This window comes from Juglans regia, chromosome 3 (assembly GCF_001411555.2).
Source record: "Juglans regia cultivar Chandler chromosome 3, Walnut 2.0, whole genome shotgun sequence".
In the NCBI taxonomy this organism is placed as follows: domain Eukaryota; kingdom Viridiplantae; phylum Streptophyta; class Magnoliopsida; order Fagales; family Juglandaceae; genus Juglans; species Juglans regia.
Window position 1 is genome coordinate 9,334,945 of NC_049903.1, and position 26,825 is coordinate 9,361,769.

Consider the following 26,825-nt stretch of genomic DNA (forward strand, 5'->3'; position numbering starts at 1 on the left):
TGTTGAATGTGGAGGTTATATGGATAGTAAGAAGTTGAGTAAATTTTTTATATAAAAAAATATTGTATATATCAGATTAATATATAAAAGGGAGCAAGTCTTTCTAACAGAGAGGTTTGGAGAGAATAGGCATGCTCGTAATTATTTTAATTTTTAATTTTTAAATTTCTTAATTCTAATTGAAGATGAGAAATAAAAAAATATAAATATGATTTCTTTTATTATAATTAAAAAAAGATACTAATAAAACATATTGATAGGAAAGTAGAAAGATGATGATTAAAAATGATTATTAAAGACAGACTTTGGGCCTGTGGAAAGGAAGAAAGTGTCTGCCTAATCTATCGTTTGGTACGCGAAGGATGAGTAGGGACTGGTTGTGACTTTGTAAAAAGGTGGGGCCACCATGTCGACGCGTTTATTGAAATTTGGAAGCTGAAACACGAACATATGACTGACTGCATGATTTGTTGTTAAAAGTCCTACTTCTTCTAGATTTGGGACAATAGATTTTCGTGGTTCTGCAGCTTCTGTATGTCAGCAGTTATTACTGGAGGTGGGTTGGGAGACATGGTTGATTTATCTTCAGAAAGTTCGATCTTGGTTATAGCGTGTGTGTGTACACAACAGACAGTGTTAACAGTTGGTGCTTCAGGATAGGTTTTCTGACAGCGTTTGACTGCGCATTGACCGTCTCATTGGGCCCTTGACACAAGCCATTAACAAACCAACTTTAAACGGCCCCCAAACCCTTTACTTTGCCACCCGTTATGGCCTATGGGATTCAATTAGCTTTTTGTTGTACTATAAATTGTCCCGTATACGATCTGTTAAGGTTGATTATTAATTTCTCGTCCTATTTTTACCTGATATTATTAATTATTCATTTACATTAATGCTTATTTTTTAAATAATTAATTCAAAAATTCCTAGATAATATCAAATTATCGAAGTAAAGAGCATAGGGTGAAAACGTATAATTTTCCAGTTCTCTCAGTCACAAGTCAAAAGACCCAAATAGAATGTCAAACAGAGAGGATTTAGAAGATTTAGAATCATATTACCATCTCATAAAAATAAATTTACAAACTAACGTGATTTCATGTAATACATTAAATTTATTTTACAATTAAGTAGTTTATGATCTGATATACCATATCAAATCATGTCAGCTTGTGATTTTATTTTCGTGACATCTCTAGTTAAAACATTTATCTAGAAATATATATGCATTTTGTTGTGAATATAAGCTTTAATGAGACCAGTATTCTAACCTACCCAATTCATACCCAATAATATATGAAACTATAAACTAGTGGGGAACTTTTTAACGTTTTTCATTTTCGATTCATTAATTCTACCCCTTATGCAAGTACAAGCACTTTAAGTTTTCCTTCACTATTTGCAGCCAATACTGTTGGGCTATCACTCTTCCAACAAACAGCACTGATAAAGTACGATCCGTCATCGTCGTCGACACCTTCGCCGTCATCTCCTTCTGGAGAACCAAGCTTATGCCAAGCCATAGGTCTAGAGATAGCCTGCAAGTGAAACATCAAAACTGAATTACTTCAAGATTGAATTACAAACCATGCATGCAGGTTAATGTTAGACGTTAATTTTTTCACCTTGTGATAGACAAATACTTGATTTGTCTCGCTACCACAACATATGAACTGGCTATTAGCTGTGAGACCCACAAAATTCTTCTCATTCGTGTGACTTCTATATGTGTGCAGCTGTAAAAATGAGAAAAAATTTATCAACCCATAGTAAGTTTCGAGCAAAACATAAAACTTACAAATAATTCTGAGAGTAGTAAGAAGTCCATGCATATCAATTTAACAAAGGTGAAGCTATGAAAAATGAAAAATAAACAAGGGAAGGTATGTGGTCGAAGCACTAAATGGACATTTAAAGTTGAGCAATAACTAATAGCATCGTTATAACTTACTGGCAGATTTTTCTTTACATCCCACAACCGCAACGTGCTGTCAATAGATGCAGAAGCAAGTTCATTGTTAGACAAGAATTTTACATATGAAACTGCTTTTTCGTGCCCGCTAAGTACATGTAGTGGTTGGCTGACATTTCTTAAGTCATAATAGTGAATGAGATGATCTGCACAACCCACCTGAAAAACTACCAAGTATTACAGTTTATATTTGGATTTTATTCAAATAGATTGCCAAAGTTGAGCTGTAAGTTCTACAAAGCTTACATTTCAAACAGATATGGGTTGGGGAAGGCAGCATAAAATAATCTTCATCTTCAGTTATTGAAATAAAATATCGGATAAACAGTGAAATTCTAGTACCGAAAACTAGAATTTTTATTTAGATAAAACAAGGCTCGTCAAGGCTTTTAAAAGAACGAACAGGGTCAATAATTTTTTCGAGATATTTGTACTTGGGGTAAACAAGACTCAAGCAGCAAAGCTTTGATGGAGACTTACTGCCACGTGAATGCTTGATCCAGGATTATACTTCACAGAACAAATATTCGCAGTCATATCGATGTTAAGAACACTTGCTTCTTGCTTTGTGCACCAAATTTTAACCTGTTTTACACATAAAATGAATTCAAGCTAAGGTAGGTATTAAGCATAAAATATAAAATAAGCTACAACAATATTTTACGAGGTATCCAAAAGAAAAATCCAACTTAACACTTTCTTTAAGCATGGCAAGAGCACTAATATCTCTCAACCTAAATGGATGATCCATAAAGTGCAGCTTGCTCCTATTCTAGAATTGTAAAACAGATTATTGTGTCTCTATATATTAGTTGTCATGAAATAGAAGAAAACAATCTCTGATTCTCTCTAGTGATTCTATAGAAGATTTCTTGACCGCTCATATTTCGACTAAGAGCCATATAAACGAACCATTTGGGCAATGTTAAGGACAAAAGTAAAAAAGAGGCATATATTGTGACCATAAGATTTGGAGGCCACTTGACTAAGAACAAGTTGGAACATTTAGGTACAGCACATCTGTCAGAATGGTTAAAGAAAAGATGAACTATTTGTGCCCAGATATAGTAATATCTAGTAAGCTATTTCAAGAATATTGCTGGGCACCCTATGATTGAGACATGTTCACATATTCTGAGGGTTCTATACAACCTTGAAAGCTACACACCTATAACTCATCAATCATCAAACCTTTTGTTTTCAACTTTAATTAATAGATAGCTCACTAAGTCATACGATATACTAAATATTTCTCCATTCCCAAGTACCTTGCAGTCATCACTGCCTGATACAAGCATTGATGGTTCAGTGCGTGAAAAATCAACACTCCAAGCTCGCTTTTCATGCTCCTCATATTCCATCACACTCTGGAAGGAAAAGAGTCTCATTAACGAACATGTCTATGACTAGACGTTTGTAATGAAGACAAATTATGAGAGTATATTTGCGTACGCCAATCAATTTGCGAGAGCAAGCATGACATAGTGTTTATTAAAGAAAACGAGACAGCATTACTACCTGACGATTGGTTATGTCCCAAACAGTTACTATCCCCTCATAATCACTGCTAGCGATATAATTTTTTGTGTACTTATTCCAGCTCAAGCAACTAAGCTTTGATCGCGTGGACATCTCTGCAACAGGGCAGTGGACATCTGCTGGTTCATTCACCACCTAGGAACAATCACAGAGGCAATAGTTTACGAGTCAGATGAAGTAAAAAATATTCAACATTAGCTTCCACTGCCTATTTAGAGAGAGCTTTGCTACTCATCATCCCACACATCACACACCACACTTATTTTCATTTATTTTAATTTTAATTTTAATTTTTTAGTTTTATTCCTCCTAAACTAATTGAGTTATTCTACTTATCATCCATATACCACACATTTGGTAAGGGAAAAAAAAATAAAATAAAATAAAAGAATTGTGTGTGGTGTGTGGTGTGAGGATGATGAGTAGAGTTTTTCATTTAGAGAAGCCTAAATCAAGATTGGAGTTTAAGCACTTGGATGATAGAAGTTATCAATCATGAATATCCCCAAGATGAATGTTAGTGGTTATTTAATCAATCCAATTAAAAACATATAAAATGTCACCAGCAAGATATGTAAAAGGATATATTGCTGTCTAACATTAAATATCAGCACATAGCAGATGCACCATTTAAGTCAAAGCTTGAAGAAACAACAAAAACAATGGTAGTAAAAAATAGAGATAAAATAGATCATATATTTAAGAGTGTTACTACTTACTACAAAAAAAATGTGGTATGGAAGACTGCTTTTTATTTCATATTCCTTCCCCGAGTCATTTTCTGCAGTTTAAAAGAAACTACCGTCTATCCTACATTTACAAATATTTCGTCCAACACTTACCGAGGAGAACTCGAAAACCTTGATGCGCCGTGAAACACCAGCAGTGGCAAAAAACTCATCATCTCGATCAAATTCTATACTGCAGAAAATCCAATCGGAATTTTTAATCCAACACTTAACACTTAAGAGAAGCTCAATAACAAGTACTCTGTTGCATGGAAATGCAGAGACAAATTCCCATTAGTATGCTTCATACTTTTTATATGACTAACTCAACTATATGACTTTGACCGTGGTACATTATATTATACTCCTTTACATGGTGACAAATACTATAAATATGATTAAAGATTGTCGCTAACAAATCTCAGATGATATAGAAAAGGGTTCGTGCTGGAGCACATTTTCTAAGCTAAGGGGTTGAGTGAATTGTACAATATTGAAGACATTTCAACTCACCTTGACACTATATTGGCAGGGTGAAAAAGGTCATCATGCCCTAGTTCAGCAATAACCCTCAATCGACTATATCAAGCAACAAATAGATGGCATTAACAATTATAGCAATTAATGCATTTCAAAATGACTGAATAGGAAAAACTAATAATCAATACCACAAAAAGGCTGTACCTGTATCGTGTAAAGGTAGTCATAACGGATTGGAAATCATCAAGACCTGGATGATAACCTTCTCTTTTTATAGGATTTGTGTTGCTTTCTTCCCCTTTGTGAGATTCTCCATTCCAGTTTCGCCGCTTTTGCAAATAACAGTCTTGTAGGTCATTAAACTGTTGCAAGAAATGATAAAAACAAAAAATATCAATTTACAAACTCCGACCATACATTTTCAAAAGGAAATCTCAGGGATCTTTGTTCCAGAGCAAAAATGATGGCGCCAGCATCAACAATTCAGTGGTGAGCAGTCATGTCAGTTCTGCTGTCGTTTCATCTCCTTTCCCCTTCAATGGTGATCTACCATGACGAAGAAGATTGCTATGATCTCCTAGGGTCAGCTCAAGCTCACCTAAATTTCCTCTCCGTTCCCCATTTTACCACCCCTTCTCTCTCATTCTTACTTCTCTAATCCATCTTTAAGCTGCATTTTTACGGTTTCATAGAATGCCAACATTTTGGAAGTCAAGAAAGCTTACCATAAGCTCTGAAAGCTGAAAGAGTGAGTTTGTGATGCCTTTATTCCTTTTTTTAAATGATTACTGTTTTATTCTAATTCTCAAATTTCATTTTTTAATCTTGATTTAATTCAGTCACCCAGATAAAAACCCGGATCCTGAATGAAGAAAGATCTTTGTCAAAATTGCCAATGCCTAGATATATCAGTAATCCCTGTCATTTACATTACAATGCTGTACATAAAATTTTAAAATATTTAGAGAAAACCATACACTTTGGTTTAGATGGTCAAATCGAATATTTGTTCAAAATGGTGCCATTTTGTACCTTTTTGTTTTTACCAAACAAGCGGGCTGCATTTTCATGGGTTTGAGCTTAACAGGCCAAGTATGACAACAAAAGTGTCATGATTTGTGATGCTAAAATAAACAAATAAGCTACCAAGGTCTGTCACTCCCAAGGAGCATCAGGCTGCATGTGCAATCAAAGAAGGCAAATAATAGATTAGACGAATGACTACGTTCAGCAAATTTCTGGATCCTCATTATGCACCATTTTTTCCAAATTAAAACAGGCTGGGCTTTTGTTTACTTAAGAACAGGATACTTTGGTAACTCAATTCAATGTACCACAAGCAAGAATAGAACTCTTTAAGTAACACTACTCATTATTCTTTTAATCATCATCCTTTCATCATTTCATGATGAAATATTAATTAATTAGAAAATTATTTGTTATGTTTATCTTGTCTACCAATTATTTGTTGTCACATTAAGAGATGTTGAGAGGATAATGGTTAAAAGGACGATCAATAGCATTTTTCTAGAACTTTTATAAGATCACTAACCTGTGAATGGACCCGCTTTTTTCTTGCTAAAGCTAATGCTGATGGAGCAACAGATTGCTGATCGGAACCATTATTACCATCCTTTCTTTGGAATACCTGGAGGCTTACTTGAGCCTTTTTGTTCTGTGGTTCCATCTGCCCTTGCAGACAATGAGGACTGGAGATAATGCCACTTCCATGCATATCAGTCAATGAAGCCCATGCTTTTGCTGCAATAGGATCATCATCAAGCATCCTCAGTTTAACTGAGAATCTTTCTTTCGCCCTGTATAGTTCTGTTCTATATCTCTTGACAGCATTGATGTCCTCCTTGATATACAGGAGGTCAGCTTGTATCTACAAGGGAAACAGAAGACCATCAATTTTAAAACTAAAGATGAACAGCAATTAAAAATAAAGTCCCTCCAATCAAACCCTTTGGCAGTCATCCAACAATTAAAATACCACAACAATTAAACATCCAAGTATACACAGCTTGCAACTAAAGATCCCACTCCCCAGTGTTTTCTTGGTTGAAGTTCCAAATACCTCGTGTTTCTAGCCCTATTAAATCAATTTTTTTTCATGATCTCATATGGATTTATTGTTTCCAAGCTACCATCAGCCCCAAAATTCTTACTCTGCATTGCTATAATCCCATGCCTCAAAAGCTCATGTAATAGAATTTGTGATTTCTGATATTCAACGAGGTCCCTTTTTTACTCCATAATTACTTATTCCCAGGTATCTAAATACTTCACAAGCAGATCTTTCAAGTAGAAAAGCGTTGACAGAATAATAGGAAATATGATATGATTGAAGGCACAAATAATACATATTTAAGTGCAAAAACCTCATTCATCTCTTCAAGCTTTTGCTTCCGCAGACAATGCAAGAAGTCTAGCAAAATCTGCAATTTCGTCTCAGCTTCTTCTTGTTCCATTTTTCTCTTCTTCTTCGCAAGTAGAGACAGCAGGCCATCTAGCTCCTTAATTGACACCTCACAACCCTGTCTAAGATTAGCTTAAACAAAAATTCATTCCATCTTAAACATAACCGGACCAAGTATAGTTGGATAGCTAGAAACATAACTTAGAGTTAATGAATCCACTGATCTATCTGACAAGTAAAAAAGGACCATTGGAGATTAAAAGTGAATAAAAAATAGATTTGATGAGTGAACAGTAGCTCTTCAAATTTGAAAAAACCTATACATTTACTTAGCTCAAAGTTTCACATTTATCTCTTTAGCTAATCCAATGCATCTCTTTTGATGAAATTCATCATATTTTACATTTGGCTAAGATTTTGATGAAGCCAATGCCAATGCTCTAATATAAATAAGCAAAGACTAAGTGATAACCGGCAAAATAAAAATAAAATAAAATAATCATCAGGAAAGATCGAGATTTTAATTAAAAAAATGATTAACCGACCTGTTGTAATGCGTGACGAAGATGTTCAAAAGGTGAGGCAGACTTCGCTACCTGACGAGCAGAATTTTTCTTCAACAACTGTGAGGTTCAATATAAATCTGTAAACAACCGGTACTTTGAGGTTATCAATGTCAAAATAATAAGATACTAAACATTTTCGATAAGAAAACTCGAGACGGTATTTTGAGTGTATTCGGAGGTAATATTAGAGACATTTTTTAAAAATCAGCACGAAACAGTACTAAAAAATAAGCCATATACATATCCCTAAGCGGCATGCAGAAGAACGAAGCTAAATCAAACAACTGATTTTAGCTTCAATTCCACTAAATGCAATCGCAGCCAGATTCTGATCAAGTTTGAATTTAAATCCAAACTTCCATTTATAGATAAATGCCAGCAACACAAAATGAGCAGAACAGTCAACGTGAATCTAATCAACGCCGATATCTCTCTGTATCATTTCCAAATGAAGAAACTAATTCAACATTCATCATTTCTTACCGTCTGCCACGTTTTCTCCGATGGCAAACAGAGTAAGCACGAAAAAAAACATGCGCAAGAATGCACAAACTAAATCAGAAAAGGAAAAACCTTGTCGAGTAGAAAATTGGGGAAGATATGGTTGGTGGTGAGGTAGCGAGCGCAGCAAGGACAGTCGCTCTTGTTTCTCAGGTGGGTGACAATGCACATGTAACAGAAACTGTGGCCACAGGCGGTGAGAAACGCGTCCGTTATGATCTGCATGCATATTGGGCACAACGTGTCCTTGTCCAGCTCACCACCTACGGCCTCCGGAGCAGTCTGATCAGGCGGGGGATGCGGTAGCGGCGGTGGTTCGGTGTTGGGGTCCGGCGAGGGGTCGCGTTTGACGGTAGGGACGAGTGCCTGTGCCGCCAGTGAGGTATCTCCCATATTAGAAGATTTTTTGATCTTGTCTGTCTGCTCTGGAGAAGGGTAAAAGATGCTAGTTGGTATGGTTGTGTTCTCCGTACAAAAAGAAGAAATGTCTATGGAGGAGGGAGAGAAACTAAACGTTGTGTACGTACTAGCGAGTGCGAGAGAGAGAGAGATGGAGAGAGACAGAGAGCTGGCTTTTATGACATTTTGTGAGGGTGATAACAGCCCACGTTTTAGGCGGTCGTTTTATCGACAGGAATATATTTGTCGCTCTTTTTTTTTTTTTTTTTTTAAATAAATAAATATGAAGTTTATATATAAAAGAAAAATTAATTTTTTTAATAATAAATCTTATTATTTTTTAAAAGAGATTTGTGACGCTTGCATAATACATTATTGCATCTAATATTACTCTATTAAATGAGTATTTTATTATAATATATTCTTATAAATCTTATAAATATATTCTCATGTAAGCACAACAAAATTATTATCAGAGGTATTTTTCATTAGGATCACCCGAGATTATTTCTTTATTCACAAGTGATTGTCGAAAGAATTACATGCACGTTGAGAATTGCTTTAACAATAGGAATAATCATACGTTGTTACCATTCAATTCTATTATTGAATTGGATGATAAGGTTGTTTATCATAATTGGAATTCATGAAAAAGGAAGCTAGACTTATTATATATAAAAAAAAATATATGAGAATTTTTCACAAAAACTTGAAATAATTAGGCATGAGACTCAAATGAATGGAAAGATTTATGTTAATCGAGTAATTCTACCTACAATCGTAAAATGCTTAAATACCGCGTAATATAACTCACGATGCTAAAATAAAAACATTTATTGCACATATATATATATAAAAATTTTGAAGCATCTTTTTCATATTCTATTGAGCAAACTCAGCATTCACCTAATTAATTTTATTTTATTTTATTATTTTTCAATTTAATTTGTTTACTTTCAGCACTTTGATTTTCCAATTCAATCTCCAATCCATTCAACTTAAATTTCCACTCACAGCCCCTTCAATCCCAACTCCTGCAAATATTAATGGAGCTTGAACTTTATTGGTAACCTAATTTCGTTCTATGTAGGGAAAGCATTTAAGGTGATGTTTACCCTAATTCGGGAGTGTCTTAAATGCATGCCATTGCGTGGTCAGTATCTAACTGACTGGACAATGTCCCCCCATTAGCAAACGTGTCTCAATTCTAGATACAAATATTAAATACATAAGTTGATCTGTAAGCCTTTTTATAAAAAAGTAAATTTCATTAATAAAAAATTGTTGTTTATTTAAAATTTTTACAAGGTGAAATCCACTTTTTTTATAAACGTTTACACAGAATTTGTCTATTTAAAATTTTTACAATCATTTATCTTTTTTTTTTTGAAGTAAATCATTTATCTTTTTAGAAATCCTGTATATGTTGAATTTGAAGCCGAATGGATGTGGCTCAGTGTGGTAACCACCAAAATACTGCTTGGGAATATGAACTATAGCTTGTGCAGTTGTACCCTATAACATAGATGGGTTTGGCAGTGTAGTAGCCACCAACATACTGCTCGTATCGTATGGAACAAAGCATGATTGCTATCACACAGATCCAAAAAAGAATGAAACAAAAATAAAATGTAATGCCATGAGTTGTCAACTTTTTGCAATATGTTTTGACATTAGTGAATACCGTCTGAAACAGGGAAAATAATAAGTAAACAAAAAGGAAAATCCTTGAACAACCAAAGACATCATCTATGCCATCTATATATTGATTTTGTATACAATTTCTATCCCTATTCTTGGATTCTAGCTAATTTTCCGTTTGTATCTATTTCATATATCCTGCTTTACTGGAGGTGATGTGACGGATTTCTTTATACCATCTACAATGCCTTGACAATCTGTTTGAGGAGGGACGCAGGCAGAGTCATCTTCAGAGGCATCCTCTGCATACGAGTGAGGGGATCGAAGGTTCCCATGAGTCTGACAGGCCTTCATCGTCTTACAATGTTCAGCTTCATCATCTCTAATGTTTATGAAAACATCGTACAAATTTTCTGCAGAAAAGGATCAAGAATTTAACAGAAGCAAAATATTTGTTCCGATCAGTAATACTTTCACCTTCAAATTATATGGTGATCTTAAGAATAACAACTCTTGGAAGTTGGAAGCTGCATAAGAGAAACTAACGCCATTAATCGGGAAGAGAGAGAGAGAGAGATATGCGATGCAAAGCTGCCTCACATCAATTGATGCCTGGGTTCTTTTTTCTTAGATTTAGCGCTTATGTAAATCCCAGGTGTCGTACTTGTAACTACGGTTTCCCTCCGCCACAAGTGAGGACAATCAATAAAATTGGGGTCCCGTCCTCTTTATTAAAAAAAAAATTGGAAGGGTAATTGAACCCAACCTTTGCATTCCAACTCAATTACAGCAGAAGGGTGTAGGCGAAACAGTAATATCTTCCAAAATACAGCATAGCAGCAAAATTTGAGCCTTTCATTTCTAGGTACCGGCAAACATCTTGGGTAGGTAATATATCATATTGAATTATGGACCTTGAAATAATTTTATATTTTGAATCTTACCTATTTTAGGCCTTCGAGTATTGGGAACCCTGGATGTTTGGAATTCATCTGCGTGAATGCAAAGTAAATGTCATAGTAGGTAGCATCTTAGGAGAAAATGGAGAATGAACAAGAGCTTGCAAAATGAAAAACTTACCAAACATGTACAAGTCACCTCCAGTGTAGTATTTTACAGCAACCTCAGGTGCAGGTGATGTTTTCAGCTCCTCTAAAAGAAACAGACACCATCAGCACGGCCGGAAGTTGTATTTAAAAGTAAGATGAAATACACTGGCAAACAGTGGGTCTAATAAAATCCATTGGCTTCCCGAGTAGTCGTGAAAATATCAATATTAAAACACTCAAACACACCTCCTTTGGCCTTGATAAATTTGTCGTATGTTTCATATGCATGAATTTCTACGCATTCAGAAAAGTGATCTGCACTTGTGATGAAACCAGTATACGGAAATCAGAAATTATTCAGGATAACTTCACCTGAGCACATGCAGATGCCAAGATGAAGGGAGATAAAGAAGGCAAGAAATTGTTATACCATAAAAGCAAAGTACATGTACTTACATGCCATTCTTGGGCTTAATGCATACATAAACACTATCATGAAATAATATGCAACTGCAATATGCTGAGCAAGAAACCGGTCAACCCACCAAGCATCTCCCCCCAATTCCTGCATAGATATTTCCATAACCCTCAAAATATCAAGCAAGTTATGCAACTAATTTTAAAGGTTCAGAATCTTTTGGCACCTATATGTGCAACATAGTTGGCCATGTGTAAATGAATTGAAGAGAAGAAACAAAAAGAATAGAGAGAGCCTTGATCGTGTCTCATAGGTACTCTTCTTTTGCCTCCTACAATTAGGGGTGTAAACGGGTCAAGTTTAAGCGAGTAGTGGGCACTCAAACTCCACTTGACTGTATTCCTCAAGAGCTCGAACTCGAGTTGAGTTTTTGGTATTTGTCCGAGCTCGGCTTGTCTAGCTGCAATGGGTGTCAAAAGTTGGCTTGTGGCTTGAGTTATAATTGAGTCGAGTGCTCACTCGAAAACTTAGCTTGAAGCAGCTCGGTTAGTAGTGGTCCTAATTTTTTTTTATATATAAAACCATAGAAAAATGAAGTACAAAAGAAATTTTGAAGAAAGATCTTACTTCCATAATAAGCAAGTGGTGCATCTCATTCCAGCTCTCAGCAAAATGCACTTTCAAGTAATCTGCTTTTCTCCACCAACCAAAACTCTCATACAAGTGTAGAACAGATATAAAGGCTGGCATGAAAAAAGAAAAAAAGAAAACACAAAAATACACAAGTCAGGATTCAGAGATGGCAATCACAGCAGTCCACAGTACAGCTGCATGAAAAAGTCCCTTTCAGGTGTATTGTGCTTTTCAAGTAGATGAAGATCAAATTAAGATAGATGTGGGTAAAATTAATTAGCCTTGCTCCCTGTTGACATTTTTTTTTTTTTTATAAGTGATCCCTATTGACATATTTATTAGAACATACATATATACTAAGCTCAAAGGGTGTCTAGAACAATCTCCAGGAATGTAGGGACCTATTTTTCAAGCTTGAAAAGAGTTCCTAACATTGGCTATAAATTCCCATTTAGAGGATTCACAAAATTGAGTGGAAACAAACGCTAACACTCACCAAAATAAGGAACCCTTGCAATAGTTTCCAGTACGAAGAACCTTGCATAATGTCGATCATGGTAAAAGGTATCAAGTACCTTAATCACAGAATCCTGGAATCATGGGTAGAGTTAAATTACAAAGAGGTATGAACCTCTAAAATGGTGGCAGAAGATCCTTAGATACTTCAACAACTCTTATAAAGCAAGAAAAGCATAATATGGAGTTAAAAATTGAAAATAACTTCCGATTAAAACAATTAAAAGAACTCCTCAATTTTCCCATATCTTGACACAAAGGTATGGTTGGGGCAGCTTTGATATTATTGAAAATTTAAATATGCGTAAGCGTACATATATTATACCCTGTTACTTGCAATATATTCTCCATCTGAACCTCATACGCATGAGTCATAAGGCGAAAAGAAGTTTAAAACAGAACACTTGCTTTGTGTCTTTCTATCATAATATGCATAGACACCCATCGATCATCCAAATAACAAGGAATATACCCTCTTTTAAAATAATTTTCAAAGGTATTTAAATAGAACGAGTCATTATCAGAAGAAAACTGAACAAAAATATCACTAGAACTCAGTAACATAGTAATTCAATTCACCACATCAATGTTGCATCATCTACCTTCACCTCGACAGAGAGAGGTGATAAGCCATACCGTGAGAAAGATATTCACAGATTGTTCCAACTTGATAACCCAGCTCTCCAGCGATGAACTTTCTGGTGGTTCATTGCCACCTCCTTTTCCCCCATCATCAGCAGAAGTCTTCGCCGGGAATGACTCCTCCACTACCACCTTCTCCTCTTGATCTTGCAAAACAGTCGCTCGGACCCAACTCGCCTTCCTATCAAATCATACATGAAAAAAAAATATTTTTCCGTTGGAAATTGATTAACCACTAATCCGAATTTCTCCTCTCCAAAAATCAATAAAGACGATAGACATATTTATCAAGTTAATGAAGCTCAGATGAGTTTGATATAACTGTTAAAACTCCCAGTTCCAATATAAGGAAAACCTCAAGACCAGAAACTGGGATTTATCAGGCCACACAGTCACACGGAGTACAACAAACTTTCCTCAATTGGACCGAGAGGAAGACCAAGAATCAAGAGTGACATACCTGGGAATCGATGGACGTGCAGAAAGGGGATTGTAACGGAAAGGGGTTTGCGAGTAAAAGGAAGCCGAATTATTATGTCGCTTCGCTTTTAACGGCGAAGAAGACAAGGCCGAGATTGCAAATGCTGCCGGGGATAAAGTCGTCGCCATCATCTTCCGGTCGTTCCCGCAGAGTTGGCAGAAGAAATGCAAAGGCAAAACCCAAATCGAAGTTGTATTAAAGGGGAAGTGTCAACCGCCGAGGAAGAAGACATGGGATTTTTCTCTCGTTGAGAGGAGCTTGTCGTTTTTGCGCTTTGGTAAGAGAGCGGCTTGGCTTGGCGCATAATCCAGAGCGTAATGTGATTGGTCATTTTAATTCTCGCAATCCTCAATTACAAATTATTTATTAATTTTTATTTATAAATTTATTATTTAATATTATATTATAAAATGATGAAAAGATAATAAAAAAAAAATAGTAAATAGATTTTTTCATTCTTAAATCCTCGCTGTCGCGCAGAGGGCCAGTCAAGTTTTGAGACCATATCCGCAATCCACACAACGAAATATATATCTTTTTTTATAACCAGACATTCATTTGTTAAAATTAAATAGAGTTATTATAAATATTGATCTTATCAAACCAAATAACTTGACTTACAAAAGGATAAAAATCCCACCATATCTCAATATCATTGACAACCCATGCATATCTTGCCAACTCATGAGTAGCCATATTACCCAAAAGATTCATATATAAGACTTAAACTTCTTGAAGCACAAAGAAATAATTGAATTGGGATTAAGAGCATAAATTTGCTACATATATATGAGTCGTTTGTTAATATCAGACTATTATAATTTAAAAATAAATTAAAAAATTAATTACTTTTTTAGCATAATTGACGTAGAAACTTCCACATCAGTAATATATTGATTGTGTAAAAAATAAGATGTATAAATTGATTTTCTCATAATATTCCTTATTTAATTAAGAGCAATATTACGTATATATGTTTTTTTATTATTTTATAAAAGGATGAAATTTTATTGCTCAACAAGTCTTGCTACACCTCAAGAGACACAATTGACCGAATACATACTGGAATTTCTTCCAATCCTATGACATCCTCTTATAGAGATACTGCTTCCCGAGCAGCAGCCTGATTAGCTTCTCTTCTTTTATGGACAATTGACCAAAAGACATAAGAATCTAGCAAAGTTTTGGTATCCTCAATTAACCAACTTGCCTGGCTCCAATCTGGATTTTTCATTGAAAAATTATTCACTACTTGTAAGGCATCTCCTTCCAATATAAGTGATCTAATCCCCATTTCTTTACAAAAATTTGAAGCAACCATTACAGCATAAGATTCAGCCACCTGAGGATTAGCATATAGACTTCTGGGAGCACTAAGAGAACCTGTCACCTGGCCTTCTCCATCCCGAATGATCACACCTATGCAAATCTTTCCCTTCTCCTTATCAATTGCAGCATCCCAATTGGCTTTGTATTACTGATAAGGAGGCTTAGTCCATTTTTGATAGATTTGTCCAATGTTCTGTTGATGAGGCTTTTTGTGATTTTGAGCATTTTTGAAAGCTTGTCAATCATCCTTTGCTTTGTTGATGATGGAATTAGGATGTCTGAAATGCTTTCCATGAACAAAGTCATTTCTTCTGAACCATATCAACCTTGCTGCTATTGTTGTTTCCTCTAGTTCCTCTTGTTGGAGAGTATTACAAAGTTTACTCCAAATTTCCAGAAAAGACTCACTTTGAAGAGCCATCTTTTGAATTTTCTTAGTACCTTGGCACCATACATCTCGAGCTCCACCACAACTCCAAATAGCATGACCCACTAATTCTAGATGTATTTTGCAGATAGGGTAGAATTCATTCTCCACAATTTTCCTTTTGCAAAGATTGGAAAGGGTCGACAGTGCATCTTGGCAGGCTCTCCATATGAACATCTTGACTGCATTTGGAACTTTCAGCTTCGAGATTGATTTCCAAACAAATTTTTCTCTCTTGTCATCAGAACAACTCCTTTGACATCTAAGTTTGATATCTCTATGCAAATGATAGGCACTTTTAATAGAAAAAGTGACATCCTTTGTATAGTGCCACACTAGACTATCCTCTCTTCTCCCAATGCGAAGTGAAATACTTTGAATTAGATCAGCATCTTGAGAGGAAAAAAGGTAGTTCAACTTACTCATATTCCATATGTTCATATCAGTGCCAATGAGCTCAAAAACCTTAGCATCTTCATTAGCATTTGAAATAGGTGACTGGATCATCAAAGAATGGGGCTTAGGAATCCATTTGTCTTTCCATATTCTGACTTGCTTCCATTTCCTATCCTCCATATCAGACCCTCCTTAAGTAATGTTTGCCTTGCGCTGCCGTTTTGGAAGTTTCCTGAATAGAAACCTTTTCCTTAGATGAAATTGATTCCTTACCAAAAGAAGTTTGAGAACCTTCCACGTCATCATCTTAAACCTGCTGATCTGCATGCTGTAAATCTGAGCAAGATCTACCTTGTCTCTTTTGCTATTTATCACTCACTCAAGGTTTTGTGGTAGTTGCTCTCAGCCATACCCCATATTGAGTATTATCACTAGAATGCAAGGATCTTGCATTGGACTCCTTAACACATCCATTATTCCCATGTTTGATCGTGCCACATCTAAAATAGAAAATTGGAAGTCTTTCATATTTAAAAGAGATCCACACCTTGTTACCATGAAAATTGAGATGTATTCCTCTCATTAAAGGCTTTGAAATGTCAATACCAACCTTGATTCTGAGATAAGGCTCCTAGCCAATCCCTTATCCATCGACATCTATTTCCACCACTTCACCAATACCTTTCCCAATCTGATCTCAAATAACCATGGCCTACCTCGTTTAACTTTATATAAATCCTGTTGTTTCTGGAACTCTATAAGGAATAGATTGGGCCCAACATCTCTGAATATCACTTGTCCCGGAGGTTTCCAGATACTCAACATAGTAGTCTTGAAAACTTCTTTGTTAATGGCTTTTTCAGAAACTATAAGACCAATGAGGCATTGCTTCCCTCGCCTTATAATGACATCCTCAACAGAGAATTTCACTGTCACTTCAGTTTGTTTTGCTTCAGTGAGTTTGAGGTTACCCCACTTCTCAATAATCTCTTCTGCCATATCTGCCACTTCTATCATTAGTGCAATAATAGAAAAAAGAAAAGTTGAAGAAAAGCACCTCCTCAGTGAAAACTAGGAGCCACTCCTTGCCCAAGGCAAAATTCCTCCTCAGCAAGTGCTAGGAGACTCCTACATATATGTGTTTTGAGTGTGTAACTAAGACATAAAATGATAAATTTACAATTATTTTACCACTATGTTTGAAGTGAAGAACTAAGGGACAAGGCTCTCTCTCTCTTGATTTCTTTCCCGTTTTAATTGTAATAGATTATAATTTTTTTTCAAGCACCTTGCTTCAAATTTGCACAAAGATTCATTTTTTAATTAATTTCCATATAATTCGAATTTTATTAGATCTTTGTACAATTCAAACCCAACACAATAATATACAAGTTATACTAGATGCAGTCTTAAAGTAGGCAAGTCCTGTGTGATACTTTAAAAAAAAAGTAAAGTTTATTATTAAATTTTTTTTTTTTTTTATATAGATTTGTATCTATTTATTTTTCTTTTTTAAATATATGAAATTTGTATATTTGAAACTGTAAATATTATTATTTTTATATATAAATTGAATCATAATGCCCACATTCCGTGTGTGAGACGGACAAGCCCAATGAAATGAGGCCCAAATCTGGGCTGTAATGAGCTCAAGCTAGCCCAACGTTAACCCGTTTGGTGGATTTTACCGACTATAGGTGGTTCGAGCTTCAGTTAGGAACGGCGAAGACGCTGAATAGTAGATTTCAGTCACGCTCAAGCCGCTGTTACAGCTGCAACGAAAAAAAAAAAAAAAGGCACCGACCCCGTTCTCAATCACACGCAATCTATCACTCCCTTCCACGTATCACATTTCGCATTGACCTCCATAGTAGGTTTACAGCTCAGCCTTGCGCGCTCACTCCAGAAACTGTAGCGCACGATCCAATCTTTTTCTATATCCGGTCAGCAACCACGTACGACTCCCTCCGCCGCAAATGCCTCTTTTGTATTCACGCGATCAGGACCGAGCGTCTATCTTCCAACACACTCGAGGCCTTTTTCACGGGGATTTTGCTGAAACAGAACACTAGTTAAAAGAGACAATTGGTTACGCAGGTTGTCTACAAGTGTGCAGAACAAAGCTGTTTATTAATGGCAGTAAAGTGTACACATGGCAGACCATGGACATCTTGCCACCTTGATTTTGCTTGTTTTGAGAGACAGGGAGTTGAACGACAACGACCATTTCTCACTTTCTCTTAGCAAGCAGTTAACTTTGATCTCTGATTCCCACCTCAAAATCGCCTCCTCCTTCTGTATATGTGTTCCTCCGAGTTTCTGGTTCAGACTTTGGAAAGGTTTCCAAAGCTATGGAAGATGAAAGGGAAATAATCTATTCAAGAAGCCCACAAGTTTCCGGCTACTCGGACAAGGAAGGAGTGGTTGAATTGAGGAGCTTTAGATTGTGCCTGAAATGGGTGTGTCTGGACCAATCCAATATCTGGAGATCTGGGCTCTCATGGTCTATCTTCTTTCTCTTCTCCTTTGGAGTCCCACTTTTATCCAACTTTGCCCTCTCGTGTTCTAGCTGCGACGATGACCATACCCGGCCTTATCACTCTGTGGTACAGATATCTCTTTCTATATTCGCCACGCTCTCCTTCGTTTGCCTCACTCGTTGGGCTCGTAAATTTGGTCTCAGAAGGTTTCTCTTCCTTGATAAATTAGGCGATGCCAGTGACAAAGTCCAACATGGGTATGCAGAGCAGCTCCAGGTGTTGTTTTCTTCTTCTTCTTCTTCTAAATATATACCCAATAATGGTGTTTGATTGCGAAGCATGGTTTGAGTCAATTATTTAGAATATTGCTCAAAAAACAACAATTAGATTTTCCAATTCAAATCTAGTAAATTTTAGGATGTCTTTGATTCTGTAATTTTGTTCCAATTCAAATCCAGCAGATTTTCCTGCTTGCTCTGTCTCTCCAATTTTCTGGGAAACAGGGCAACACGGCGACAACTTAGTTTTCTATGTTACATTAAACCTCAATACAAATAACTACTTTTTCAACCTAGTTTCACGAGAACCAGGAGCGTAAGACTGATAATGGTAGGTTCCATTAATACATAGAGATGAGCAACACAAAATAGAATGCTAAACTCAACTCCTAAAAAACAGGACATTTTAGCATTTCTGTCTTGGTTTTCTAGCAAACTATGAACTCAATTCGGCTGGTCTAGTTTAAGGATCGATGAAATTCGTTATTCTTGCAGAGGTTAATGAAGCTCCTGTTGGTTTTTATCCTCCCCTGCTTTGGTGCCGTTAGTGCCTACAAGGTTTGGTGGTATGTCTCAGGAGCTAGAGAGCTTCCCTATTATGGTAACATCTACCTCAGTGACACTATTTTATGCACATTGGAGCTGTGTTCGTGGCTTTATCGGACGTCAGTTTTCTTCCTCGTCTGCTTTCTCTTCCGACTTATTTGCTATCTTCAAATACTCAGACTAGAAGACTTCGCTCAAACTTTCCAGAAAGAAACTGAGGTGGAATCAATCTTACTGGAACACCTCGGAATCAGAAGAAATCTTCGGATCATCAGCCATCGATTCCGAGCATTCATTTTGTCGTGTCTAGTTTTAGTCACGGCCAGTCAGCTCATTTCTCTTCTCATGACAATTCGGTCCAGTGCTAAGGTCAATATCTTCAAGGCTGGAGAACTTGCAGTAAGCATTTACTTTAACATAGTATTAGAGCAGTTAAATTAAAACTTTGATTCTACACTTCAACCCCGAGATGTCTCGATGATAAAAACACTTCCACACCGCAGAGTATTTGTGTGTAGGAATCTAAATTTTCTTATAATGTTGCAGATATGCTCAATTAGCCTGGTGACTGGGCTTTTCATATGCCTGCGCAGTGCGATAAAGATCACACACAGAGCACATTCCATTACAAGTCTTGCTGCAAAGTGGCACGTCTGTGCCACAATAAACTCTTTCGATAACACGGATGGTGAGACTCCAAGAGCTCAGATCACTTCCGCTCAAGTATTTCGTATGGGTGCTGTCTGGGAATCAGATGATGAAGAAGGGGATGGAGATGATGATCTAGACAACACCAAGTTGGTGCCAATCTTTGCGCATACAATTTCATTCCAGAAAAGGCAAGCTCTAGGTGAGTGGTCAAATTTTCATCACTCAAATGTAGCAAAAATTATTCTTAATTCACATGTAATTAAGCGTGTGCACTCTCACAAACTCATATATATGCATGGTGATTCTTGACACGCGTTGCAGTGACATATTTGGAGAACAATAAAGCAGGAATCACAGTGTTTGGGTTCATGCTGGACAGAACATGGCTCCACTCCATTTTCGTTATTCAACTAGCTCTTCTACTCTGGCTGCTCAACAAGACAGTCGGTATATCTTAATTTTCTTTTCTTTTCTTTCTTCTTTTTCTAGTCTTTTAGGAGAGAGTAGAGAAAGAGACAGAGATGGGCGGACAGATTTGTATGCATAGTTACATGAATCCTACAATTATATTCATTACAAATGTAAATTCTGTAACTTAGCGCACACATTGTTTGCTCTTCATGCATGTAACAAGAGTGAAGAAAGGAATCAAAGCTCCGAAACATTATTTTTATTGGCATTCCTTCCCCAAGGCCCAATTTCATTTTGCAGCACTCCATCACGGAATTATCTCTGCATGTCTCTGTAAAAATACTTATTTCTCCTCATAAAAGGCATAATAGGAGGAGTGAGGTAACTCCTTATAAAGTCTAGGATGAGTTTGTTCCTAAGCCGTGTGGGACTTCTCAACACGCCCCCTCATGTGTGGGTCGGTATTTCCGGTACCATCATCGTGGGTAGGTCGCAGGAGCCCATCATCAGTCATAAGTTAACCTGCTCTGATATCATGTAGAAACATTTTTTTCTTCTCATAAAAGACCTAATAGGAGGAGTGAGGTAACTCTTTATAAAGTCCAGAATGAGTTTGTTCCTAAGTCATATGGGACTTTTCAACAGTCCCAAAAGAAAAAGAAAAAAACCTTGGCTGAGAAAACTGATCAACAACTACTTCATTGTGCTCTACCCATGCTCGATAAATGAGCGGATTCATTGGGATTCAGTTGTGGATCGCATAGCCAAGTGCACCTTTCTAAGACTAGTTTGGTGTTATACTGATAAAAGAAGAAGATCAGAAAATGTTGAGCTATCAAATCTAGAAGTGGTGCAATTTGAGTACCTTACAAAGGAAGAGCAACTCAAATTATATGACAAGTATTGGTAGAAACTGACTCAACTTGGACTATATAGCACATATGATTGTAATTTGGTTATAATTTTGACTATGAATATTAGAATCACACTTAAAATTTTAAATTTAAAAAGTTCTTTTCGGTGTGCATGTCGTGATCACCATACTGTGCATGTTGAGTGTCTTTTTAGACCCTAGATTTGTTGTTTTCCCATTGAAATCGATATTTAAGATATTTGCATTTTAAAAATTTCATCTCTTTTTGGGTAATGATTTTGATTTAATTTTGATTTTGAACGGATTTGTGACAAGCTTTTGTTTGAACATGTTTAGGCTGCATTTAGATGTTGAGTTGAGTTAAGTTCTTTATGAATAGTAATGAGTTGAGATAATGAAGTGAGTTTTGTGAGTCTACCTAAGATGAATTTAAATGTGTTTGGATGTTAAGATAAGTTTAAATGTATTTATGGAAAGTTGAAAAAAGTTGTGGATCCCGTGTGTAAATAAATGTTGAATTGAAAAAGGTTGTAGGTCATACATATAAAGAGATTTTGAGTTAAGACGAGTTTAATAATTTGAGAGTTGAGTATTTGGATGTTAGATTTAGCTTAAAATTAGACTGAACTGAGTAATTGACAGTTAAGTCTAACAACCAAATGGGGCCTTAATCTTGTCATAGTTTTTCTCTAATTTCTGGAGACGCATAGAGTTTTCCCTGATTTCTGTTCTTTCGATTCACAATTTTTTGTTATTTAGCATGTTGCCAAGATCATTCTATTCCGGGTTTGGCTCGATTCTTGGAGGCTTGGAGCAAGTACCAACATTATATTATTATTTGAACTTTGTTTGGTTATGCAATTATTGTTCCTTGTGAAAAGAATTAAGCACAGTCAAACCTAAAAAAGAAAAATTGAACTCTTCTTGGATCTCCTGATATTATTGTGAAAAACAAGCATAAAATGGCAAACAACAAGATCTGCTACATATAATCCTTGCATCACACAACATATTTCGTTACTGTAATTCCATCCTCAAGTTTATGACTTTATTTTATTGGCATCCAAAACCTCTTGTGGGGATCATTGAAATCTGCACAATACCAAAGAAGAACACATCAGTGCAGGGAATACGCAAAGAAAATATGTTCTTCCACCGAGAGAGAGAGAGAGAGAGAGAGATTACTTGTTGCAGTTCACGTTGGGGTCAATGGGTACAGGATTATTGACATTGCAAAGCTGGGGAAGCTGTTTCGCTTTGTCGACATCAACATGAAGTCCTGAAGCAGCCTTCTTAAAACATCGACAAAGAGCCTTGCGGGTATTGGTCATGGAAGCCTCGCGGTTAAGTCTTTGAACACCGAGACAGCAGGAGAATCCTGGATAGTCAGGGCGAGTACCCACCAAGAACGGCCGACAGGGCAGCAAAGTCAGTGTGACCTCGGGGCATGGTATGGCCTCTGAATGGCATGCACTGATCAAGGTCAAAATCACCAACCCAAAAGCCAACGCAGACAAACCCCTCATTTTCTTGACACAATGGACTTTCTTCCTGATCATCTGCTACAGAAATGAATGAGTTTGCTTTAGAGTGTGTAGAAGCAACCTCAATTTATAAGGGTGTACGTGCCACAAGTGAGCTTAAGGAAACCATTGAACCGAGTTAAAACACTTTTTTTTTTAGGAGAAAAGGTGTAGATTTTCAACCTCCGTTTTTAAGCTTTTCATGAATTATATTTATGAAAGCATGTACTGTGTACTTTCCAATTCTGATAACATGACGTTAATTGAGTATTGTCCTATTAATTATTGAGTTTTGCTACACAACTTCCACCACACTCCACACTTTTTAAAATTTTTAAAATTTTAAATTTTTTTTTAGTTTATTTTTTTTAAAAATTATTTCAAATTTTCTATTCATTATTCATATAATAAATATTTAATAAAATAAAAAATTAAAAAAAATATGGAGTGTGGAGTGTTAGGAGGTTGTAAAGATTTATTCTTAATTGTTCCCTATTACTAATTTAAAACATTAAGTAAAATACATTATCTTTTATACAACAATTATGGTTGTCACACACCTGCATTGAACTGTAGTTAATCACTTGTTGTCAAGAATAAAGGTTTAGTTGTTACCTTCCATTTTCAATGTTTTGATTACGAAGATATGTGCATTTGCCAATTCTAGCTATTTAAATTGAACAAGCTTTTTCATTTGGTTACCAAAAGTACCTCAATTATTCTCAAATGCTCCATTACTATTTATTATTTTATTAATATCTTTTACTTATTTTTTACTACTAGTAATTACTTTTTACTACTATTCAATATTTTATTATTACTTTTTTATTTCTATTCACAACTTTCTCAACACTTCTCACTACCCAAATCACAATATACACAAGATGGCCAAAGTCAAGATCAACTGTCCATAATTTGGCGTAATGAAGTATATTAATTTACTTATTGCTACTCGTTCGCCTATTTATAAAAGTGGTATAATCTTATTATATCACAATGAAGTATTATAGATGCATATTTATTGGGTGCCCCAGTTTATATAGATTTTCTTCTCTTTTTCCTCATCCTTGCATCCGAAGGAATTTCAAGATTTAGATTGTGCCAGTTGCTTCGACACTTGACGATCCGTTACAGTTATTGTAATTTTATTGGAGATTTTTGTCTTGAAATACTTGTCTCGTTTATTTTCAGAGATGAAATGAGATGAGTAGAGAGTAAAGTTAAAAAATTAAATAAAATATTATTAAAATATATTTTTTAATATTATTTTTATTTTAGAATTTGAAAATTTTGAATTGTTTATTTTATTTTTTATAAAAATTTGAAAAAATTATAATGATGGGATGAAAGATTTTCAAAATTTTTAAAATTTTAGATTTTAGTCTTGAAAGCAAATTAGACTGAAGAGTAACAAGCCATTTCTACCTGAGTCAGTACTGTATTGCTCTATTGCATGATCTACCTTAGGTGTGATTACTTGGCTGTTTATTTTATTCAACTCCTGATAAAATTTTTGTCTTGAAATACTAGTACTGACTCAGGAGCTTCATTGACCTCTGCAATGAATATATATATATATATATAAAACTCTTGATACATGAATAATAAATATATATATATATATTTATATAACCCTTGATATATGAATATATAAATTATAAAAAGATATTTACAAAAAAAAAAAAAAATTCCTCCAAATTTGTAGATTAAACCATAAGACGTAACATAAATAATTGATTTATTTAAAATTAAGTAGCTAGTACTGAACAAACTCGAAATGACTCAAATAATAAATTACTAAGCTAGCTATTTGTGAACATAATACATAACTCAATGATATACTTGAACTGATGCATACAAGAAATTAATGGCCAAAATCAAGATCTGTTATTCATATTTTGGCATCAGAAAATGTATATTAATTTATTGTACTGTACATATACTCATTCATACACATGATGATGTTTATCATGCATGCTGGCGTCTATACCCCCCATTTCCCTTGCAAAGAGTTCTCGAGATCAAATTGTGATACTATTTGTTAGACCATGAGATGTCAACTACAGTACTTGATCAAATTAATTGGTGTTAAAAAGATCATACAATCGAGTCCTTTATTACAGGAATTTGATTTCTCCATAGAACACCAATACAGAGAGGGAAACCAAGTGGCAGATTCAATGGCGAGACTGGATTTACTGGGTACAGCTTACATTAGAAGAAAGTCTTTGTATATTTAGATGGCTAGTATTTTGGAATTCTGTATAGGCAAGCTTGGAAAGGGTAGGCACAGGAAAAATCTAGTCTTTTATACTTTTTGAATGATGTCTAAAGGTCTTCCTCCGCCAAAAGTGAGGGGTTCTATATAGTACTCGGAGGTTCCGTCCTCCTTTATTTATAAAAATAAAAAAAAAAAAAATCGAGTCCTTTATTACGTACATTAGACATCGCACACTACAAAAAGCGGTCACAAGGAACGACATTCATGATATGAATTTAATGAATAACTCATGATGTGCCTTATTGTCTTGATTTTGGCCTCACATTCATGCTAATATATAGTCGTTGAATTCATATAGAATGCGACTTAAGCTATGAGCTTATTGCTTCTTTTTTTAGTTTAGAAAGTGTTAACTTCGTAAAGATATCTCACCAAAAAAAAAAAAAAAAATCACATAGCTTAATTGCCGTCGCTTATCTAAAACAAAAATGGTTTTGATCAGCAATGATAAGAGCATGTTTAGATTTTTACTGCATCTCCAAGCATCAGTACTGTTCCATGAGATATGGAGGCTAACCCCTAAAGTTGAATAATTAATCGGCCCAGAAAGCGTTGCAAAGAAACTGGGAAAATTTTATTCATTTAATTGATATTTTCATGCATATTTATAATATAAGATAGCCAAAAAGAGTCGATCTCCGATATATTAATGTTTACAACCCAATATTTGGTCATATATGTTGCTCTACCAATGCATGTTCCCCATCTTTATTTGTTATCTTCACTCAATCCTTAAAGAATCATCATAATCTGCAAATCACAGAAAAAAAAAACACATATAATTAGTCGAGAGGGCTCAACATACAAAAAAAAAATATATATTTTCACATGCAAACAGACCCAGTATTAAAATTATATGCAGTAGCTAGCCAGCTCATGATGAATCACTGTTTTTTGGTCAAACTGTTCGCATGAACCAAGTAGAAATGCATACGCTTCCTCAAACAAAGCCAGATGCATGCATGCAGTCACAGATTGAGAGAGAAATAAATTACTTGTTGCAGTCCACGTCGGGTTTAATCGGAACTGGAACTTTGATCTTGCAAAGGTCGGGAAGTTGTTCAGCCCTACAAGACTTGACACCTTCCTTGGGTGCAGCATTTTTGAAACAGACACACAGAGCCTTGCGATCTTCGGAGGTCGTAGCTTCATTTAGCACTTCGATTACGCCTAGGCAGCAGTTAGCACTGGGTGTTGGTGGGTCAGAACCCGTCAAGAACGGCATGCAAGGCAACAAAGTTTTCAATGCATCCTGACATAGATCGGCTCTTGCAGTAGTTGCGCTTAGGATCAACATCATCATCATCAACCCAAGGGTCGTTAGAATTGTTTTCTTCTCCATTAATCTCTTTTGGATTAAAGACTAATGCTTAGCTACAGATATATGAGCTGTTTTGATGTATTGTATAGTTGCAAGCTTGCTGCTCTATATATAGAGGCGTTCTAATGTGTTATGACTACCCTTAATTAATGACTTTCATTAAAGTAGTGGGCCTGGGTTCATAAATACGTCCCAAGGAAAAAAGAAGAAAGCTAATTTATGTTACTCAATAACTAATTAGAACAAAACTACAAATTAAAATAAGTTTCTACCTTCCATATATAAATATATAACGTCCATCTTAGACCATGAGCAGTG

At 35.6% G+C, this 26,825-nt stretch overlaps 5 protein-coding genes across 6 annotated transcripts; 1 reads left to right on the top strand and 4 right to left on the bottom strand.

Moving 5' to 3' along the window:
- Positions 1 to 1,071: 1,071 nt before the first annotated feature.
- Positions 1,072 to 8,754, bottom strand: LOC108981916 (E3 ubiquitin-protein ligase COP1-like). Its single transcript, XM_018953166.2, has 13 exons — positions 8,284 to 8,754; positions 7,690 to 7,767; positions 7,107 to 7,262; positions 6,275 to 6,610; positions 4,927 to 5,084; positions 4,756 to 4,821; positions 4,357 to 4,435; positions 3,494 to 3,649; positions 3,244 to 3,342; positions 2,456 to 2,560; positions 1,955 to 2,134; positions 1,629 to 1,739; positions 1,072 to 1,541 (listed from the first exon to the last, which is right to left on the bottom strand). Exons 1-13 carry the CDS (start codon positions 8,602 to 8,604, stop codon positions 1,365 to 1,367), a joined length of 2,022 nt encoding a protein of 673 aa, XP_018808711.1. The 5' UTR covers positions 8,605 to 8,754; the 3' UTR covers positions 1,072 to 1,364.
- Positions 8,755 to 10,250: 1,496 nt separating this feature from the next.
- LOC108981915 (ubiquinol oxidase 4, chloroplastic/chromoplastic) lies at positions 10,251 to 14,273 on the bottom strand. The gene is made up of 9 exons (XM_018953165.2): positions 13,970 to 14,273; positions 13,504 to 13,690; positions 12,848 to 12,941; positions 12,346 to 12,461; positions 11,757 to 11,865; positions 11,547 to 11,615; positions 11,332 to 11,403; positions 11,196 to 11,243; positions 10,251 to 10,664 (listed from the first exon to the last, which is right to left on the bottom strand). Exons 1-9 carry the CDS (start codon positions 14,119 to 14,121, stop codon positions 10,441 to 10,443), a joined length of 1,071 nt encoding a protein of 356 aa, XP_018808710.1. The 5' UTR covers positions 14,122 to 14,273; the 3' UTR covers positions 10,251 to 10,440.
- Positions 14,274 to 18,163: 3,890 nt separating this feature from the next.
- Positions 18,164 to 20,776, top strand: LOC108981906. Of its 2 annotated transcripts, none has more exons than XM_018953156.2 (4): positions 18,164 to 18,898; positions 19,396 to 19,845; positions 19,993 to 20,296; positions 20,419 to 20,776. In XM_018953156.2, exons 1-4 carry the CDS (start codon positions 18,494 to 18,496, stop codon positions 20,553 to 20,555), a joined length of 1,296 nt encoding a protein of 431 aa, XP_018808701.2. In that variant the 5' UTR covers positions 18,164 to 18,493; the 3' UTR covers positions 20,556 to 20,776. The 2 variants fall into 2 exon arrangements, with proteins under 2 accessions (XP_018808701.2, XP_035544260.1); XM_035688367.1 differs by having other exon boundaries at positions 19,396 to 19,815; positions 20,419 to 20,764.
- Positions 20,777 to 22,410: 1,634 nt separating this feature from the next.
- LOC108981907 (non-specific lipid-transfer protein 2-like) lies at positions 22,411 to 22,930 on the bottom strand. The gene is made up of 2 exons (XM_018953159.2): positions 22,568 to 22,930; positions 22,411 to 22,474 (listed from the first exon to the last, which is right to left on the bottom strand). The coding sequence occupies exons 1-2, from the start codon at positions 22,906 to 22,908 to the stop codon at positions 22,465 to 22,467; spliced, it is 351 nt and encodes a 116-aa protein (XP_018808704.2). The 5' UTR covers positions 22,909 to 22,930; the 3' UTR covers positions 22,411 to 22,464.
- A 2,818-nt stretch (positions 22,931 to 25,748) lies between these two features.
- LOC108981913 (non-specific lipid-transfer protein B-like) lies at positions 25,749 to 26,585 on the bottom strand. Its single transcript, XM_018953164.2, has 2 exons — positions 26,182 to 26,585; positions 25,749 to 25,936 (listed from the first exon to the last, which is right to left on the bottom strand). Exons 1-2 carry the CDS (start codon positions 26,526 to 26,528, stop codon positions 25,930 to 25,932), a joined length of 354 nt encoding a protein of 117 aa, XP_018808709.2. The 5' UTR covers positions 26,529 to 26,585; the 3' UTR covers positions 25,749 to 25,929.
- Between the last annotated feature and the right edge of the window lie 240 nt (positions 26,586 to 26,825).

Coding starts and splice junctions, on each gene's coding strand:
- LOC108981913 (XM_018953164.2), bottom strand. CDS start 26,528: ATGGAGAAGAAAACAATTCTAACGACCCTTGGGTTGATGATGATGATG.
- LOC108981907 (XM_018953159.2), bottom strand. CDS start 22,908: ATGAGGGGTTTGTCTGCGTTGGCTTTTGGGTTGGTGATTTTGACCTTG.
- LOC108981916 (XM_018953166.2), bottom strand. CDS start 8,604: ATGGGAGATACCTCACTGGCGGCACAGGCACTCGTCCCTACCGTCAAA. Junction 6,611..7,106: donor AGCTTGAAGAGATGAATGAG/GTTTTTGCACTT, acceptor TTTCCCTTGTAG/ATACAAGCTGACCTCCTGTA. Junction 4,822..4,926: donor ACTACCTTTACACGATACAG/GTACAGCCTTTT, acceptor TGCTTGATATAG/TCGATTGAGGGTTATTGCTG.
- LOC108981906 (XM_018953156.2), top strand. CDS start 18,494: ATGGAAGATGAAAGGGAAATAATCTATTCAAGAAGCCCACAAGTTTCC. Junction 18,899..19,395: donor GGTATGCAGAGCAGCTCCAG/GTGTTGTTTTCT, acceptor TTATTCTTGCAG/AGGTTAATGAAGCTCCTGTT. Junction 20,297..20,418: donor CCAGAAAAGGCAAGCTCTAG/GTGAGTGGTCAA, acceptor CACGCGTTGCAG/TGACATATTTGGAGAACAAT.
- LOC108981915 (XM_018953165.2), bottom strand. CDS start 14,121: ATGATGGCGACGACTTTATCCCCGGCAGCATTTGCAATCTCGGCCTTG. Junction 11,866..12,345: donor ACCACTTGCTTATTATGGAA/GTAAGATCTTTC, acceptor ATATCTATGCAG/GAATTGGGGGGAGATGCTTG. Junction 11,244..11,331: donor AGGTGACTTGTACATGTTTG/GTAAGTTTTTCA, acceptor GCATTCACGCAG/ATGAATTCCAAACATCCAGG.